Genomic DNA, 19257 nt, shown 5'->3' on the forward strand with positions numbered 1-19257 from the left:
GTCTCGCACCCATCTTCGTCTCCATCTCCCGACCTCGGATCGACATCTTTCCATCAACGGAAGTCGACCGCATCGTCCTGGAGTCATCGAGACGTGATGGAATGGTTCCTTCGCGAACAAGGGACACTCCTTCAAAATGGGACTGTCTTGGAAAGGAGAGGAAGACCCAGAGCCCACAGCCGCCACAGAACTTCCAAGATCGTGGAAATCTTGTAAGCTTCCTTTGTGTTTAATAAACGGTTGTGTTGTTTGTAAACGAAGCATCTATCTCTGACTCAACTGCTTCCACATGTCGTTGATTGTTACCGCTCGGCAATCCAAATGGCAAGGGAGACGATGACGATATATATCGCCTATTATCGTTCGTCGAGAGTCGAGTTTTTTATTTCTCCCCCCCTCGGCCCCCACACATGTATCCATGTAACATTGTATAATTTCAGTTGGCTAGCTTTAGCGGAAGAGGGTGCTCAAGCGAGTACTGTTTTTGAAATTTTTGTGAAATATGCTTAATCTTGATTTTTTGTTACAGGTCAGTTTCATGTGTTAAATTAATCAAATCTAATTTTAAATACAACTGTTAAAGAATTTTATAAACAAATGTAAAAAACTTTGGTACTTATTTACTAGACTGTGAGTGAATCAATGCATTAAAATGAGTTCATCAACTCAAAAAAAAGACAACATTTTTCTACTTGGATGTTGGAATCTGGAGCCATTGGTAAGGATTAACCAACTTCCAACTCTTCGGCAAGTTCTACTTCATTATCACCACACATTAAATGAATCAAAAAATGTGAAAGATTCTGCGCATATGCTCATTCAATAAGTCATAGAGGTGTGGAGCAAATCTGGTATTCCGACCAGACAACCAAATCACTGCGTTGAAAAACTTATAAAAATTCATAAGAAATGGTTGCTTTTAAAGAAAAATAAAACAAGAAATTCAGAAGCACAGAAAAATAGAGAACATTTATTTACAGAAGAGCTAGACAAACTTTTTGATATTGCCCATTTATACACCATGAACTCAATCAAAATTGCGGAAGACAGAGTTTCTCATTGATCAAAGAGGTGAGCGTAAGACATTGATTGACAAGAAGCTGGAAAAGACCAAAGAATGTTCTCTAAAACTAAAACAAAGAGCTAAAGAATTAAGAGAAAAGGCCACTAAAAGTAATGCTTCAACTTCGGTAGTGTCAAGTCAAGAACTAGAACTTGATTTCAGTTTCAGTAGCACTTCTAGTGCTGATGGCACTTTAAAAGATAAGCAAGATGATTTTGTGGTTGCTTTACCATCAAGGACTCTTTCTTGCAATTACCTCCTGAGACTTGGGGTAACAATGTTGATTACCTTCAAGGTAAAAGTTGCATAAGAAATTTGCATGTGGTTAACGACACTGTGGAGAGGGGTGTAAAACTATTTGAAGATTACTATATGATACTCACTAAGAATAAGGAAGAAAAACAATTTTTACTTCATGTCATTGAACAGAGCAGAAAGATCGTTTCTACTGAAATATCCAAAAAAGTGCTAACAAACTTAGTTTTAGGTTGAGAAAAAAAGAACTGTAATTAATATTATTTTAATAATGCTTTGTTTATAACATTTTGTGTGTGTTTAAATACTATATTTAAATAAAAAAAAAACTTACTTTTGATACATAATTTACATTTTTTACTTAATATCCTGACTAGTTCTTTTTAAGGATTTTTTCATAAAATTCAAAGTCAATGAGCACCCCCTTATATATAAGATAAGGGAGTGAAATTTTGAACACATAATAGGAATGGTAGGTGTAAAAAAACAAGGGGGTGGCATGACTTCCACTTGAAAAAATTTTTTTTGCTATTAAAGCATGGACCACACTAATGATCACATACCAAACAGCATCATACTTTCATCCTGAAATGAAATACCAATGATTGAATAGATTTACAGTATCCAACTGAAATGGCTTGGACACAATTTAAGACATCTGCCCTCCCCATTTTTCCAATCTCTTGCACTATACAAACCACTCAATTGCAAAAGAAAAAGAGTACAAACAAGATTCCAATTTTTCCAACATAAGTAGATGTATTAGTAAAATCACAGATTTAACACTGCAACAGATACACAAGCTTGTCCAGGACAGAGAAATTCAAAAAAATTTTGTTAGCAATCTTATAAATAGAATATATGGTATATATATATATATATATAATAAAATCCTGAATAAAATTTATCTCCTTATTTGCAACATCTTTTACAAATAAATGATGATGACAATGCTTTATACACCTATTTTTTCTCTTGCACACACCTTCTTAGCATATCAAAGAATTTATTATTTCAATATAAATCAGATTTGCTTTCATATTGGTACTATAATAATTTGTCACTTACAAAAGCATTTACATAGTAATTATATGTTGCTACTGTGATTCTTCTGAAGAAATAGTCTTGCACTAAAATTATAACTGTACTGCTTAGTTTGAAAGAACATTAGGTTCTTTCAAACTAACTCACCAACTTCCTTCCCCTTTCTTGGAGCATAATGATCTTTCCTACTCTCTTTTTGAAAGATCATATGTTCTATGAGACCAAGCTCATAAAATAATTTGTGAAGATATCTTAACTGACCATCTAACAGCTTCTACAATCAAAATTATTTTAATTTACAATAATCTTTAGATCATCATATATTTTGAGTTTATTTTACAATAATTTCTGCATAGTTACCTTACTAGTATACAATTGAAGAGAAGAGATTATTATTAAAACAAGCAGTTATTTATTGTGACATCATACTTTTCCTTTAACAATAGAGTCATGCTGGTCATCTATTAACTGCTTTCAGGGAAAAAGTTGTGAATTGAAATAACATGACTTCCGGTTTGCATTGGAAATTCATATATAGTTAAATCGAGGCCTCCTGCCTGTAAGGTTTCTATATCTGGTCTCAGATTTCATATTTCTAATTCCATTCTCAAGATTAACAAAAGATAGACAGGCAGACGACAGTGAGAATTTATAGTGCAATTTGAAAAAATTGTAGACCTTTAAATTTTAGTAAATAAAACTTATAAATTTTTGCAGAGTGTCAAATTACAAAACATGAATGTTTCTATTATACATTACACAAACAATCTTCAAAATAAACAAAACATCAGCATGCCAATATAAATAATTAAAGAAAATTAGAATGTTTCAATGATTTGAAATTAGTTTTAATTCTTAATTTTTAATCACATTTAATTGGAGTTATTCTTTTTCAAAATTTATAATTTTATTAAAACAAAAGAATGAGAAAAAAAAAAATACTTTGTACTAGGACATTGCATGACTTTGTCATATCATGATAGAATTGAGGCAGAGCCAGAAAGAAGTGATCACTGTATGTACTTGTTAGACACAGAAGAGGAAATCCGTGTACTGTATCTGCTGGCCATGGGGGACACGATCCTTAAACTTGATGACATGGAGAGATGATCCAAGAATAAAACAATCATTAATTGCTTTGCTCTTGTGTTTTGTTTGTTTTTCATGTCTATTTTCAGTTAGACATACACAATGCTGTTTTTATTTTTGACCTCTAGACCTACATTTCATTAGGTGTGCTCAGTTGCATCAGAGAAAACATTGTCACTTTAACTTCCTTTGTATCGAAAATGATGCTCTCCAACTCAAATTAGTACTGTAGTGTCTTGCCCCTGTACATCAAACTTTTCTGTTAGCAATGCAATCATGCCAGTCATGTATCTAACTCCTTCCAGGGGAAAATTTTTGAATTACAATAACATAGGCCTTGATTAACTATATATGAACTTCTGGTTTGTACCAGAAGTTCATATATAGTTAATCAAGGCCTCCTGCCCCTAAGTTTCTCATATCTGGTCTTGAATTTCATTTATCTAATACTGTTCTTGAGATTAAGGAAAGACAGACAGACAAACGACAGTGGGAATTTATAGGTCTATAATATTTTCAAACTGCAGCCCAATAAAGTACAGGGTGATCATAATTAAAGTATCCCTATTCAATGCTATCTAGAGGGGATATCACCCAGCAGTTCTAATGCAACTAAATTTTATATACTGACATTTCAGAACATAGGGAAGAGATTTTTACAGAGGAAAAATTTAGTTCTAAAATGCACCACTACAGGAATGTTTTTGCCACTTGCAATGCCACATCATAAGCATAATTAACCCTAAATTTCTATTAAACAATAGCAATATTGTGAGTGCTTTAAGAGTTTTGAAGCCTTAAAACATTGTACTGAAATCTATTGACAGCGTATGTTCTGCTGAATGATCACTCAGTTTGGAGAAACTGGATATCTCATGTAGAATCAGATCAAGGGCATAAATCTTTCACAGCACAAATAGTGAAAGATATCATTATAGCCTTTTATGAAATATTCAATGAATAATGTAGATAACTGTTGCAGCAGTGCATGTCCAATGTCTTTGTAGTTACCTGTATTTTATTGGAAGGTATTGATAAATGTATTGATAAAGGTATTTGTGGTCCAAACATCGTTGCCATACCTTGGACCCCTTTCTATACATATTTGCCATATTTTTAAACAGCATAACCTTGTCCTGCACTATCACCATTTCCAAATCTACGCAAGCTCATTTGCAATGATGGGGTCAAAGTTTTCTACTCTCGAGAAGTCGGGGTGTATGCTGTACCATTGGAGAATCTTGCTATAGGAGTAAACACAAGATACATTGGGGCCACAACAAGAATGCTTGCTAGCCACCTAGCAGAACACCAAGAGGATGTTGTGAAGGAAAGGCACACTTACAAAAAAGGTACTTGAGCAGGGTTATAACCCACTATGGTCCCAAACAATTATGCTCAAGAGCTGCAAAAATCACAAACTCATTTTTATATGGGAGTCTCTTCTTACTAATATCTTGGATATATGCAACACTCACACCCTTGACCTGCCCCCTGTAAAAGTGGTTAAACAACTAACATTATCCTCCATCATACATATAACGTGAGCCTAGATCCACGCATGCGCCATTTTGCATATTATGTAACTTACTACTCATTTAATTTCGAACACATTTGAATATTTGTTGCTTGATCCTAATGGTCTTGTCAAAAGTTTTAATTTTGAATTATATGTGTTCTGCTCTTCATCAAATTATTTCTGTTTGTTTTTATTAAATTTCTGTATTCTCCTGATGACGACGACATTAGGATCATAAAAAGTACTTCCAATGAAAGCACATATAACGCCAGTGATTTCTCCATCCTACTATTGATAAATGTGTTGCATTTTTTCCTGTACAAGATCAGCTATATCCAACAGTTGCTTGGTGGTCTTGGAAAGTTGTCAGACCTATGCATTTAACTTTTTTGCTAGAATGAAAGTGGATGATGCTTGACTATGAAAGATCTTGTCATTTTATCATTTTTAAGAGGTATATTTTTTACCTCACTGGAACAGTAAACAACCATAACTGTTGCATTTAAGTCTTGCAACATCCACATGCATATCAACAGATTCCTCTGCATTCATCTAAAAAAGTGCTATGTGATTTTACAATGCATTTATTCTTGGTCCATTGTTATTTGATGAAGTTAATCCTAAGAGCCTTATGATCTGCTGTTAAAATCTAAAAGTACTAAGAGATGTTGAACAGCTTTGTTATCCCACAACTGCAGCAGCAACAATGTTTTGCATCACCCATTTTAATGCATTATGGGGTACCTCCATATACTGAATGGTGTGTACAACAGTTGCTTTGACATTTCCTAGAACAGAGTGATTAGTTATGCATTTCTCATATTATGGCCACCTCATTCTCTTGATCTTAATTCTTGTGTCACCTAGTTGTGTGGACTTGTGTCCACTAACCTGGTAACCTTGAAAAACAGCATCACACTTCATATAAGAAGAATAATGGAATAATGGAAAATCAGTTACATTTGATCATTAAAAACACTCAGAAGAAAACATAAATGCTACAAATTTTATGGCTTTATTGATAAAACATTATTCAGGGTTCTCTGAAAAAACCTATCATCAGACCCAAATATCCAAAAAATGGAAAATTGAATGAGAACATCTAATATTTTTCACCGAGTATTTTAAGGAGCTTGAAATCTGTGAATAGTTTTTAAAAGATATAACAACCTTTTTTAATTGAAAACATCTTTCCATTTTTCAAATAGTGTATTTGAGCTTGACAAATGGGACAAAGGTCCTAAAAAACAGTTTACCAATAAAATTTTGACTCCTAAAATTTGTAGTATTTACATTTTCTTCTGAAAACAAATGGAGTCATTACACTCAGAAACTAATTGAATACACTGTTCATTGATTTCAGATTTTACAACTTCAGAATGAATGCCACAGAGCAGTATTGGTTGTTAAAAGACTTATCTCCCCATTATACACTCAATATAAGTACTCACAACAATAAAACATTTTAAACACATGTTTCTTTGTGTTGCTGTAATGTTTTCCACTGCTTCTTACAAGTATTGCAGGTTTTTCATTACTCACAGCATCACAAATCTTATAGGGACAAGTTTTTAAACAAAATTTTCCCCTGAAAATAAATCTATTCCACATATCAAACATCAACATACAAAACTTGCTTCTATTTAGACTGCTACATACCTCTCCAGACAGTGTTAAGAATACAGTAAACTCTGATTATCTGAATTGATTCATTATGCAGGCGATTTGGATAATCAAAAGTTCAGATAAATGGATTAACATGCAAAGAATGAAATTACAAGATAATGGCATAGTATTGTACACACACTGTATTTATTTATTCATCAATGTGCAAGTATCATCCTAATGATCATTTGGATCTATCATAGCAAATAGACATCACTGATCATGCAGTTTTATGACAAAAAAGAATTGCAGTGTGACATCAGTGGGAAAGCAGAGTAAGAGGTGATTTGGATGATTGGGCATTTGGTTGATTGGTGTTTGGATAATCAGAGTTCTAATGTACTTTAATTATTATCACCATGTATTTTGATTCATTACAATAAAAGACTTGTTTGCTAGATTAGTATAATAAACTTAATTTACTTCTAAAGTATTAAATCATTATGTTAAATATTTTGTAACTTTTCTGAAATATTCTAAGGAAAACTACTCTTTAATGAAATAACCCACAAAACACCTAAAGCAAGTAAAATTATTTAATAATATGAATGTTTTCATCTGTTATCCATGAACATCAGATATAAATGAATACTGAACAGGACAACTTAAATTATTTAAATATGTTAGATTACTTAATCATATTATTAAATAATTTTGTGGGTTATTTCATTACATATAACCAGTTTTTTAAAAGTGAAATTATTCTTTAAATTTTTTCTCTCTCATCCATTTCATTCTTAAAATATATTGGAATTTTAATACAAAAAAAAAATCTTCAAATTTTAAACTTTATTATTTAATAATAATATATCACCATTCTATATAATTTTCTGTAATAAATATGTAATTTTATCCACTAAAAAACTGTTATTTCTAAAACAGCACATTTTTTTCTTTAATATTTTCTTATATTACATTATTTATAATTTTAAAGTTTATTTTTTAAAAATAACTCAATTATAATACAGTAGACTGTCGATTTAACAAACAAAATTTCTGTCCTAAAGGAAAGTTTTTTTTAATATTTGCAGATAGAGCACACTAAAAAGTTAGGTTAGCGAGTCAATGGGTATAAATTATTCAATATACATTATAATAATACTTTATTCATACTTATAAATTATAACAACATTTTAATACATCCTGTGCATTAAAAATTTGTTATTAATATATGTATTTAAAGCAGATTCAATTTAATGGATTTTTAGCAATAATGGACACCTATCCCCCCAACAAGTCTGTTAAATCAAAAGCCTACTGTATTTTTTTATATTCAATATTTCTTTTCATGCTCCATTTACAAAAGTAAGTCTTAAATTTTTAATAGTACAATAATGTAAAATGATATTATTTATGTTAAGTGGAAAAAAGCATTTTTTATTATTAACATTATTTTTTATTGGACTATTTCATCACAAGAAAATAAAACACTATTTTTCCTTTTATCCAAGGATTAGTTTACAAAGTTAATCATGGCTTAACTTTCATAATTTTTTTTCCCCACTCTAACAAATTTGTATGATTTTTATAATTATTTTTTCTGCATTCACCTATATTCACCCAAATTTTCCTCAAAATTATTATTGTAATTAAAAACTCTGAAAATTTTTATAATTGTATTATTATAAAATTCAAATGAATTATCTATAATTTGCTACTGATATTCATTTTATAATACTATAATACTGAGCAGGAAGTTTTATCCATCTGAAGTTTTCACAAAAAAAAAACCCAAGGGATATGCAGATTAGTCATCTCTCCAAAAATAAGTCCAACAAATTTCATGCCTATTTTAAAAACTGAAATCAGCATTGAAAAGAAAGCACAAAAACAAAGTATTGACATACAAGATAAATATAACTGAAAGTAAGGGAAATAAAGTCTTTCTAGTAATTTACATCAGTCAAAGAAATACATAAATTTCCAGATCTTTTTATTTTTAGTTTGTTCACAGAATTATTTACAATTTGTGAATTTAACATACATTGTTGTAAAACAGCATTTCTCTTATTATTATTATTATTTATAGTTTTAAAAATATAAACAAGTTAAATAACTGTAAATTAATTAATTAAATATATATAATTATTGATATACTAAATTTATGTACTTATAAATTTATCCTTCTTTTAAAATACAGAATTTACTGAAAAAATAGTACATAGCTTTCACAAAAATACTGCACTGCCACACCATTTAGGTGAATCCACTGCCTCCAATTATGTCAAAGTACTACCTTGAAACAATGTGACAACTTTCAATTTTCCCTGAGAGTGATCACAAATAAATTTCCCAGAACTTTTTATGTAAGTCTTCAAATTACTTAGACAAGCATCATCTTTGAGAAACATGCACACAAATTCTCTTTATACTAAACAATTTTTTCTAAATTTTATTCCCACCTAATACTAAATTTTAAGAATATTACAGTGTACCAGACAAGATGACTAAATATCAGCTCTTAACTTTAAACCTTCTGATAATTTCATTTTTAGAAAAAAATTTTTTAGATAAACCTTTATATTTTTATGGGTAGAGTTCGAATATGGAATAAAAAATGGATGTTTCCATTTTGAAAATTGAAATTAATTAATATTTTATAATAGCACCACTTATGAGGGAAACCAATAGCACACTATCTTGTGGCCCCCTTTAAACAGTACAAATTTTATCTGTAACATTTTTTCATAGGATGCAAATTTCTCCAGATATTTGCATGTATTGATTAAAATGGAACATCCTACTTTTCATATATATTTGTTAAAAAGTTTCTATTACAACATGATTTATGAGAAATACACAGTGCAATCCATAAGTTTTAGGACTTAATTTTCCAAAACAGTAGTGTAGTGATATATTGAACATTGTACTAATTAAGTGATAGCAACTGTTGTCTGTTCATTTTCAGAATTTCACTAATATACAATCTGAAACATGCAAGTTATAACATCTAGTGTAAATTATTTCTGTTGCTATGTCACTGATTCAAAAAGTAAACTACAACTAAATTTTGTTTTAAAATGAGTTTTTCTACTACAAAAAGCCTAAAATGGTAAAAGATGTGTATGATAATGAGGTTCTGAATCAGTCTAATGTCTTCAGCTGGTATTCATGATAGACAAAATATGAGTATAGACATGTCCATACCATATTGACTCAAACAAAAGGAAACATTGCCACTGTCATTGAGTTGATTAAGAATAATTGTCAATCATCATCATGAATGATAACTGAAACTGAACATTTCCAAAACCATTGTTTTTCACATTTTGAGTAAAAATTGGAGAAAGAGAAAGATGTGGGTTAATTTTGTTTCACATGTCTTAATAGCTGAGCAAAGAAAGAATGAAGTCACATTTTATCAGGCCATCATTGCAATGGCAGATTCAGAGAAAAATGTCTGACAAAATCATTACAGGAGATAAGAATTGATGTTTCACTTATGATCCTGATACCAACCAACAGCATTCTCAATGGGTTGAGAAATTCAAGAACAGCATTTAAGGAGTCATCATTTCATTGTGATAAAACATTTTTCAAAATGAATCATATCTTCAGATCCATACAAAAAGTTCAAATGAAGAAATGTATTAAAATGATATAAAATCAAATCATTCTAAAAGACATTCTAATAAATTTTAAAATATGTTAGCTAAATAACAAATTAATGGAAATACTAAATATAAAATTACAACACAATGATTATTTCAAAATAGTTCACTTATAATACAACTTAAGTCAATCTCTAATTTCTTATGACAGAACTGGATTTGTCTATTACAGAGATGAAATTTTGATTAGTTGATCTATGTAGAAACAAAAATTGTCTATGCAAAAAAAAAAATTAATTTAGTAATTAAATTTAGTTAAATTAGTATTTTAAATTAGTAGGTACCAATTTCATTTTCAAATTTCTATATAATAAATATGTACATTTAAGCTATTTTGTGTATCATAGCAGATGTATTCAAGCTGTTTTTAACCCATAACTTAGTTCATTCATTATTTGTTAGTTTTTCTTATTTGGTAAAATGAATAAAACTTTTTACAGTATTTTGCAAAAATATTGCCATCCATATTCAGGATAATTAAAACTAATGATTATAGTTTTTGAATCATCTTAAAAAAAACTCTAATTATTAAATTTAAATTAATTTACAGGTAACCCCCGTATAACACGGTAGTTACGTTCCAAAAAATTGCCGTGTTATGTGAATCCGTGTTATACGAAACAAAGAACTAGAACGAAAAGGAGGGTTAGGTTCCAAAAATTAAAAAACATGCTATTATATTTTCATAATTGAGATAAATATCTTTATTAAAATTTTCTCAAGTGATACATATTAATATAAATTAAACAATGTTTTCTTTGTCATCACTAAAAGCACTATTAACCGAGAGCGTTTTCTTTTTGGCAAGTTATCCTTATCCTCTGAGCATTTTTCTGCATTATCTTCAGATCCATGCTCTACCTTTTGCAAAAAGTATGTAATTTTAGATTGTTTGCTTCTAGTTAAAAGATCTTTATAAATTTCCTTATATGGTGCTAAGCACTTATGAAGAATAAAGCAAGTATGGAATAAGGGAAAAACATTCGGCAACATCAGAAGCAGAAACGTCAAGATCTGGCAACATTGAAACAAGTTTTGAGAAGGACCATGTGTATCGGCAGAAGGCGAGAAAAGAAAATTTACATACTTAAGTATTAATTAAATTAATTAATAGTTTACAAAAATAATAATTTTTGTGAACTATTATTACTTAAGTATGTAAAAATTTATTACATTTTATGTTGTACGAGGGTTTTACCCAATTCTTGAACAGTGTCAGAGTGATGTTATACGGGGATGGTACCAATTCTCAAACCGTGTTAGAGTGAATCTGTGCTATAGAAATGCCGTGTTATACGGGGGTTACCTGTACTTTTAATATATATAAAAAATATGTCTCAAGAAAAGACTTAAATTTATAACTCTTGTCTAATATGTCAGATTTATGCAATTAACATCATGCCCATACATTATGAGTTCAGATTCTACTGAAAATAAACTTCAGACAATTTTGAAAATCTAAAAAATTAATTTTACTGAACTTTTTTGATTATTTGATGTTTTTAATATATAGTAACTAACATACAATTCAAACTTTGCAACAATTTAATCCAATTATAACACATTAAATTTTGACAAGTTTTAGTAATTATCTATCAGGGTTAGGTTGTACTATTATGTAGAAATATCATTATTAGCAAATTTAATATTTGAAAAAGAATATTAAAATATGTGCAAAATAACTACAGAAAATATGCTTAATCCCATATTAAATGAAAAAAGCATAGAATGAAATATTGACATTTTTAAGATTGATAACAATTACATTTTGTGTGACAATTTATCTAAGTTTGACATAATGCATTTGATTAAAAAGCAATAGAATTAAATTCAAATAATTTCCATTTTAATTTTTAAAATTTACATTATGAAACTATATTAACTTAATTTCTGTATAATTATTCAATAAATCAATAATCCTAAATGTTTACTCATTGTTTCATGTTAATCTCTCCATTTGCACATTTGTAATCATATAAACACTGAATTTCTTCTTTTGTTCTGTTTAAATACAAATTGTAAATAATCGTCATTTCTATATCAATAAACTTTAATTTCTTGATATAAAAAATAAATTTAAGGTTAAATGAAGTATAGCAGATTCAAAACTGATCTTAACATAATGTATTCTTTTTTCAAATATCACCTGAAGATGACAATTTTAACTTTTGTACAGGCATACTATCTTTGTGAGTTTAAATAACTTTAATTGAATAAAATAATGTCAAACTATAGTCTTAATTAGTACACTTGGGTGACTTTACTAAAATAAATTAAGCAAATGAACCTCTTAGCAAATACTGGAGGAAATGTAATTCACACAAAAAAACCTTTGTAACTCTAGCGATACGTGTTTACAAAACAGCGAACGTTTTCGACCCCATCCAGGTCTTCATCAGGCTACGGTTATGAGGAATTCGAATGTGTGTGAAATGGAACAAGAAAGACCTGGATGAGGTTGAAAATGTTCGCTGTTTTGTAAACACGTATCATTGGAGTTACAAAGGTTTTTTGTGTGATGGATTATATTATATGAATAAAATCTATATTTATAATATTGCACTTCGTGTATAATGTCATTGTAATTACAGGAAAAGTTTTTGTCACCAAGAAAATATATATATTGTAAATGTCAACTCATCCTACAATTATATATACATACATATATATTTATATATAACAATATACTAAAAATTTATATTTAAGAATTTTTTAATTATTGTTATTAGTATACTTCAAATTTATATTTTTACAAAACATATACCATTGTGAATGCTATATTATAAACAAATAAATATATGAAAGAAATAACGTAAACAACAAGAACAAATTGTTTGATTAAGTTTTTAACAATATATTTTTATCTTTTTAATTCATCTTAATTTATTGCTTCTTTTATATTTTTAGTGGGTTCTATTATCATTGTTATACATGAGAAAGGTTTTCCTTGCCTTATGGCATTACCTCTATTATGTAAGTAAATAATTTATTTACTTATTTCTTAAAATTCATATCAGACTTCATAAAAATTAAAATATAAATAATCATTTAGTTTGTTTCTTAACTTATTACTAATTTATAAGAGTTTATTTTCTATATTTGATGATAATTTTTATTTATGCTGTTTATTTAATAGAAAAAATTCTTTTATGTCTATTTGATGTTATGTAAGTTCGTTATAATTGAGTACTTTATGTCAACACCAAATAATTGTAGTTTTGACATAAATTAGTACTGTATTTTAAAAATAAAGGCTGTACAACTGATAGATTTTTTTAAATTTTAAAGTAATTGAATAACAAACTAATGTCACCACATCAAATAGATATCTTTTAAACGATTTTTTTTAATTTTTATGATTAAAATGTGTTAAATTAATGTTATTAATGATTAAAAATAATTTCAAAATTCAGATAAAAATTCTACATCAATCAAAAAACATTAAATTTTTTGTTTATAAAATAACAAGTGTTATAGTGAAGAAAAAATTTTTAAATAACTTTTTTATAAGTAATAAAATTTAACAGTTTTCTTATAAGACATTTAAAATATATCAAACTATATTTCTAAAACTATCCAGCAATTTCTATCACATTTTACACTGCATACAAAGGTATGACAACTACCACAACAGATGACAATTTCTCCTATATATAACTTTGATATTTATAATTTTTGAATCGGTGAATAAAATCCTACATTCGATAATCAAATCCTCGATTCGTCCATTATAAATATTTACTTTTCTTACGCAAAACTGCTTTTAATACACACACACACACACACGTATATATGTATACAGTATATATATAATTTAAATGATATTTTTCATACGTTTACAAGATAAACTTACGTAAGTGTTAGAGCCCAGGAGTCACCTTGACATCCAATTAAAAATTCGAAAATTGATAATGTCAACGACGTATTAAATAAAAAAATATATATAGAAAAAAAATAAGAAAAACGCGAGAAGAATAATAATTAATCGGATACGGACACGTTTCACGGTTATTGCCAGTTAAACAAAGTAAAAAAAAAAAAAAAAGAAAACGATAACGATAAATAGACGAAGTGTCAAGCACATGGATTTTCGTTACGTCGCGAAAATAAATCAGTTTCAACGCGATTCTGTCATCTCGCGGACCCTGCACGAGATTCTCGCATCTCCATCTCCGCTACCAAACATTAGGCTTACCTTCCATAGATCCCTTCGGCAATCTTTGTTCTTTTCACGGCTCTTCTAATCTTTCCACATTCGGCATTACGCCTCTTCATATTCTCTGTTAACGACTTAATAAAACAGTTTTCTTTTAGTAACCTTTGCAATCGTAAATATCTTCTTCGCGTGTATCTCGGTGAGCAGAAGACGTTTTTGTTTTCAACTCAACTCCAGGGCATAAACCTTATCATGATTGAGCATGCGTGCGGATGTGACGTCACGAAAAGAACCGGAAAATAAATCCGGATTTTTTGCGGAAGTAGAAAAATATTAATAATAATATTTATATAATACGTATATATATGTATGCATACGATTCGATGACGTATTTGATTCTACGTCTCCGCTTTAACGATACGCGGGTGCGGGGGAAGGAAAAAACGAAAAAAAAAAACCGAAATAATTCGAAATAAAAATGCTGATATCGCTTCGTATTCGATGAGCGTTACTAAAAATATATCCAAATGTGAAATTTACTAATACAAACATATTTTTAAAAGCCGCAGTTTTTAATAGAACAACACACGAACGGAATATTATTTAAAGGTATGGCGTGCGGAAACCAAATCAGGTACGAAAACATCAATTAAAACGCTTAACATCTTACTTATTAGTCGGTAAAAAAGGCTGTACTATTTATAAACCTTTAGCAGAATGTTGCAGTTAACTCCAATTCTCATCATACTTTTGCCAATTTACAACCGTATATTGCTAAAATATTTCTACTCCCGATGAAATATATTTATATATACGTACTTAAGTTTAAAATTATTTACTCGAGTAATATAATTTATTATTAATATAATATTATTCCACTTACACAAACTCCTGTACTTACAACAGCGTTTTTTTTTTTTTACCATAGACGGGAGTTTTACGCTTTAAAAATTAAAATATAAGGCCTCATTAAGCATTCCATAGGCCTTAGACACTTTTTAATTTCTTAAATGTAATTTTTAAGTTAAAGTTTTTAAGTAATTTCTAAGCAATTTAATTCATTTTAATCGAAACAATATAATTACTATGTATTTTATAATTAAAACAGTATCCGATTGAGAAAATTATTAATTTCGTAGGCCCTAGGCGCTGTGGATGGATAAGACAGCACTGTATAAGGCCTACTTCTGTAATTTATATTATAAGGCTCTGAATTATTATTATTATACCACTTTTTTTTAAAATTATTTTCATGGTAAATTGCCATAAAACCTATACTTTTAACCGTAGTTTTAGATCTCCTCTCGTCACTACTCTATGTAATTTGAATATATTTTCTATTATTGTATGAAACATTTTAACAGAAATCATTCGAACGTTTAAATAATTCCAGATTTTAGATATCTTTTTTTTTTTTTTTTTTTAATCTATGTTCCTACGGTTCAGCATCTGTCTGACATTTCCAGGTGGGCGTCGAAGCAGGTTGTATCCGTTGTTCCACGATCGAGAACTCTTCTGACCAGTTTTTCTAGATTTTAGTAGCTCCATCTTTGCATTGAATTTTATATTATCATAACTACAATCTTTACAACTGTTTACACAATCAGGAAAACGGCTATTTATTCTAATAATAAATATTGATAAGTCTTTCCTACCCGTTGTCGCGCCAATTATTTAAATCTAAATTCCGCGGGGAAATATATTCTTCTTGATAATTTTAATATTAATAATAACGCAAATGGGAGGAGGAAATTTAAAATTGTTTATGTAAGAATTCATGCTTAAAAAAAAGGAAAAAATAAAAATAAAATTACCATATTAAAAGCTTAGTCTACTACCGCATCTGTTAAATAACTGGGTTATTAATAACTGTCTTGTTGATATTTATTATTAGAAAATTACAATATATATATATAAAGTCTTGTTATAATAATAAATCAACTCGTATTCATTTGTAAGTTATATTTTGAAGCATTTTCTAACTGAAAAATTTAATTACGTAAGGACAATTCTTAATTGAAAACGTAACATGAGAAATATTCTAGGATCTTGAGTGCTCTTTTCAGTTAAAATAAAATTGACTTGGAACCTAAAAAAAAAAGAAGGAAAAAATAAAAATAAAAATAATTAAATTCTCTGCGATAATTGATTAGAAATTCTTAACGATTTTTTAAATAAATTCTGAATGGATATTTTAAATATTAATTTAATCAATAAAATGTTATCACTCTTATCCGAGTTTTAATTATAAATACACAGATTTTATTTATTTTAATTTTTGCTTTTTATATGAAGTTTTGAATTTAATTAACACATTTATATTGAATTAATTTAAGATTTTTTTAAAATTTATTTATCTTAATCTAAAATACAATGTAAGGGAGATTTTTATATGAGAGTAAAGTTAAGATATAGATAATAATTTTAAACAATTAAATTATAATAAATTATCTAATCCTATTTTCTATCTTTACATTTGTACAGAAATTTGTAATTTCACTATATTGTGTGTATCTTATATAACAATAAATGACCCAATACAATAGTAAACGATTGTTAATAACATTATTAATTAATACATCATAAAAGTCTTTTTTATGTTCTTAAAATGTGTAATAATTAATTTCTATTAAAAAAAAATATATATATGAACATTTATTAAAAAATTTATATTATATACATCTTAGAAAGTTATTTTTTATTTAAAACAATAAAAAAACTACTTTTATAGTATTTTACTTAGTATAACAATATTATTATTGAACTGTTATATAAGTTTATGCTATAGTAGACTGACAATAAACGAATTTTAATCGATTTTTCTCTTCAGAAATGTTTAATATTTGTTTGAACTCCTCCTTAGCTCTTATAAAGAATTGGAAAAAATATAGCCTATACATATATATATATATATATATACGAACCAAAGCATTACGTGATATTATTATATAAATGAGTAATAACCACATGACATTATTATAATATAAATGCAAATTTTTATAAAATTATAGTTTAAACTCGAACTCCATACGTTATCCTTGACAGCATCCCTTTAGTTAATTTCTTAATTTTTTTTTTTTACTTTAAAACAATTAAATTTGGTCACTGTCATTTAGTTTATATCGATAAATGGATTAAAATGGTAAAATTGATACTAATGTAGAACACAATAAAAATCCAGAACGAATTTTGTGCAAATTTTAACCTACATCAACGTAATTCTTTAATTAATCGGTTATGTTTTTTTTTTTATGTTGTTTTTCTTCGCCTACCCCGCCTAACGCTCTAAAATTTTAATTGCTTAAAACTAGAAAAGTAATTTTATTTTATTTAAATATAGAGAATTATATTGGAAGAGGAAATGATGTGTTCTTTTACGTGTGCACACGTGTCGCATAAAGAATAATCTATAAAGTAATCATTATAGATCCCTTATCAAGGTCACAACCGAGCAATCAAATATAATCGATATTCCCGATCGAAATCATTTAAAATTTTCTTGAAATTTTTATATAAAACTTACAACACGTACAAGTTTTAAATAATTTGATAAAAGTTTATTATTTTAAAGATATTTTTATCTCGAGGCTCGTGCATCGATTTTTCCTATTGTACTTTAAGTGATCGAAAAAAAAAAAATCTATTTCCTTTGAATTTACTTTATGATAGATACAGTATGTAAGGAAATTTAATCTTTTAAAGTGATTTTATTATATAGAACTCTTAATAAAAAATAATAATGAGTGTATAATTTCAAGATTGTATTATAAGTATTATATATTACTCAATAATTAGGTCATTGTAGTGGTCACTATAATATCAATAAGTGTTGTTTGTAATAAAAGATCTAGTCTGCCTCTTTTCTTGAAATGTTACATTTATCATTGTCATTTTTCAAGTTGTATTTTATCTTTGGAGGGGGAAATTTTTGTTTTTTTTTATTATTATTATTAATTTCATAAATTCATATAGTTTCAAATTTCTTCATTTTTTAAAAAATGTTCTTTACATTTTATTGTGTAATTCTGTTTATGATTAATTAAATTTAAAAAAAAAAAAAACATTAAACATTTTATCATTATCAAAATAATTTGCATTCATATAGATTTATGGTTGTATTGTAGTGTTTTTAAGATACAAATAGCCTTATAAATAACAAGTAATAGAATGATATGTGATATGTTGTAACATTTTGTATATAAAAAAAGAAAAGAAAAACTAAAAGAGAAAATCAAACGCTACTGGAGAAAGTAATCTTTAATCTAGAAATTCGCATCCATGTTTTTTTTCATTTCTTTAATTAATATTAATTTTAACAGAAAATTTTGATTACTTAGAAATAATTGAGCTCAATCCGTTTATTAAAGAATGTCTAAAAGAACAGAAAAATAATGGAAAATCGTTGAAATTTAAAGCGCTACTAAAATTTAAAAAAAATTAATTTAATTAATAGAAAATATTAAAATTATATTAAAGAATATGAATTTAATCATTGAATTTTATTAAAATTTGTATCTCTCAGTTGTCAACTGTACATATTAATATTTATAATTCTATAGTCATCTTAAAAGTTTTTTATTCATTATTAAATTGTATGAACTTATTTTGTAATCATTATTGTGACACCTTGCATAACATAATTGTTAATCGATTGATAGTACTCATTTAAAGGTCAAAACATAAATAATTCCTTAATACACTGTGGTTACCTCCGATTAATTTCGTTTTGATGTTATTGCATAAACAGTGAGGTATTAATTACAGATGATAACTCTAAAACAAACTGCAAACTTCATTACAACAGTCCATCAAAGTATTGCAGTGAAGCGCTATTTTTAAAATGAATTTTTAATTG

General features: G+C 27.8%; 1 protein-coding gene across 1 annotated transcript in view; it reads right to left on the minus strand.

The window, feature by feature from the left end:
• LOC111624467 (macoilin-1-like) overlaps window positions 1-14679 on the minus strand; it is a 124676-nt gene extending 109997 nt beyond the window's left edge. The window contains exon 1 of the mRNA XM_023367309.1: window positions 14442-14679. Coding sequence (XP_023223077.1) covers window positions 14442-14521 — 80 coding nt within the window. The 5' untranslated portion in view covers window positions 14522-14679. The remainder of the gene's footprint in view (window positions 1-14441) is intronic.
• Between the last annotated feature and the right edge of the window lie 4578 nt (window positions 14680-19257).

Source organism: Centruroides sculpturatus, unplaced genomic scaffold (genome assembly GCF_000671375.1).
Source record: "Centruroides sculpturatus isolate CEXI.00-Female unplaced genomic scaffold, Cexi_2.0 scaffold286, whole genome shotgun sequence".
Classification (NCBI taxonomy): Eukaryota; Metazoa; Arthropoda; class Arachnida; order Scorpiones; family Buthidae; genus Centruroides; species Centruroides sculpturatus.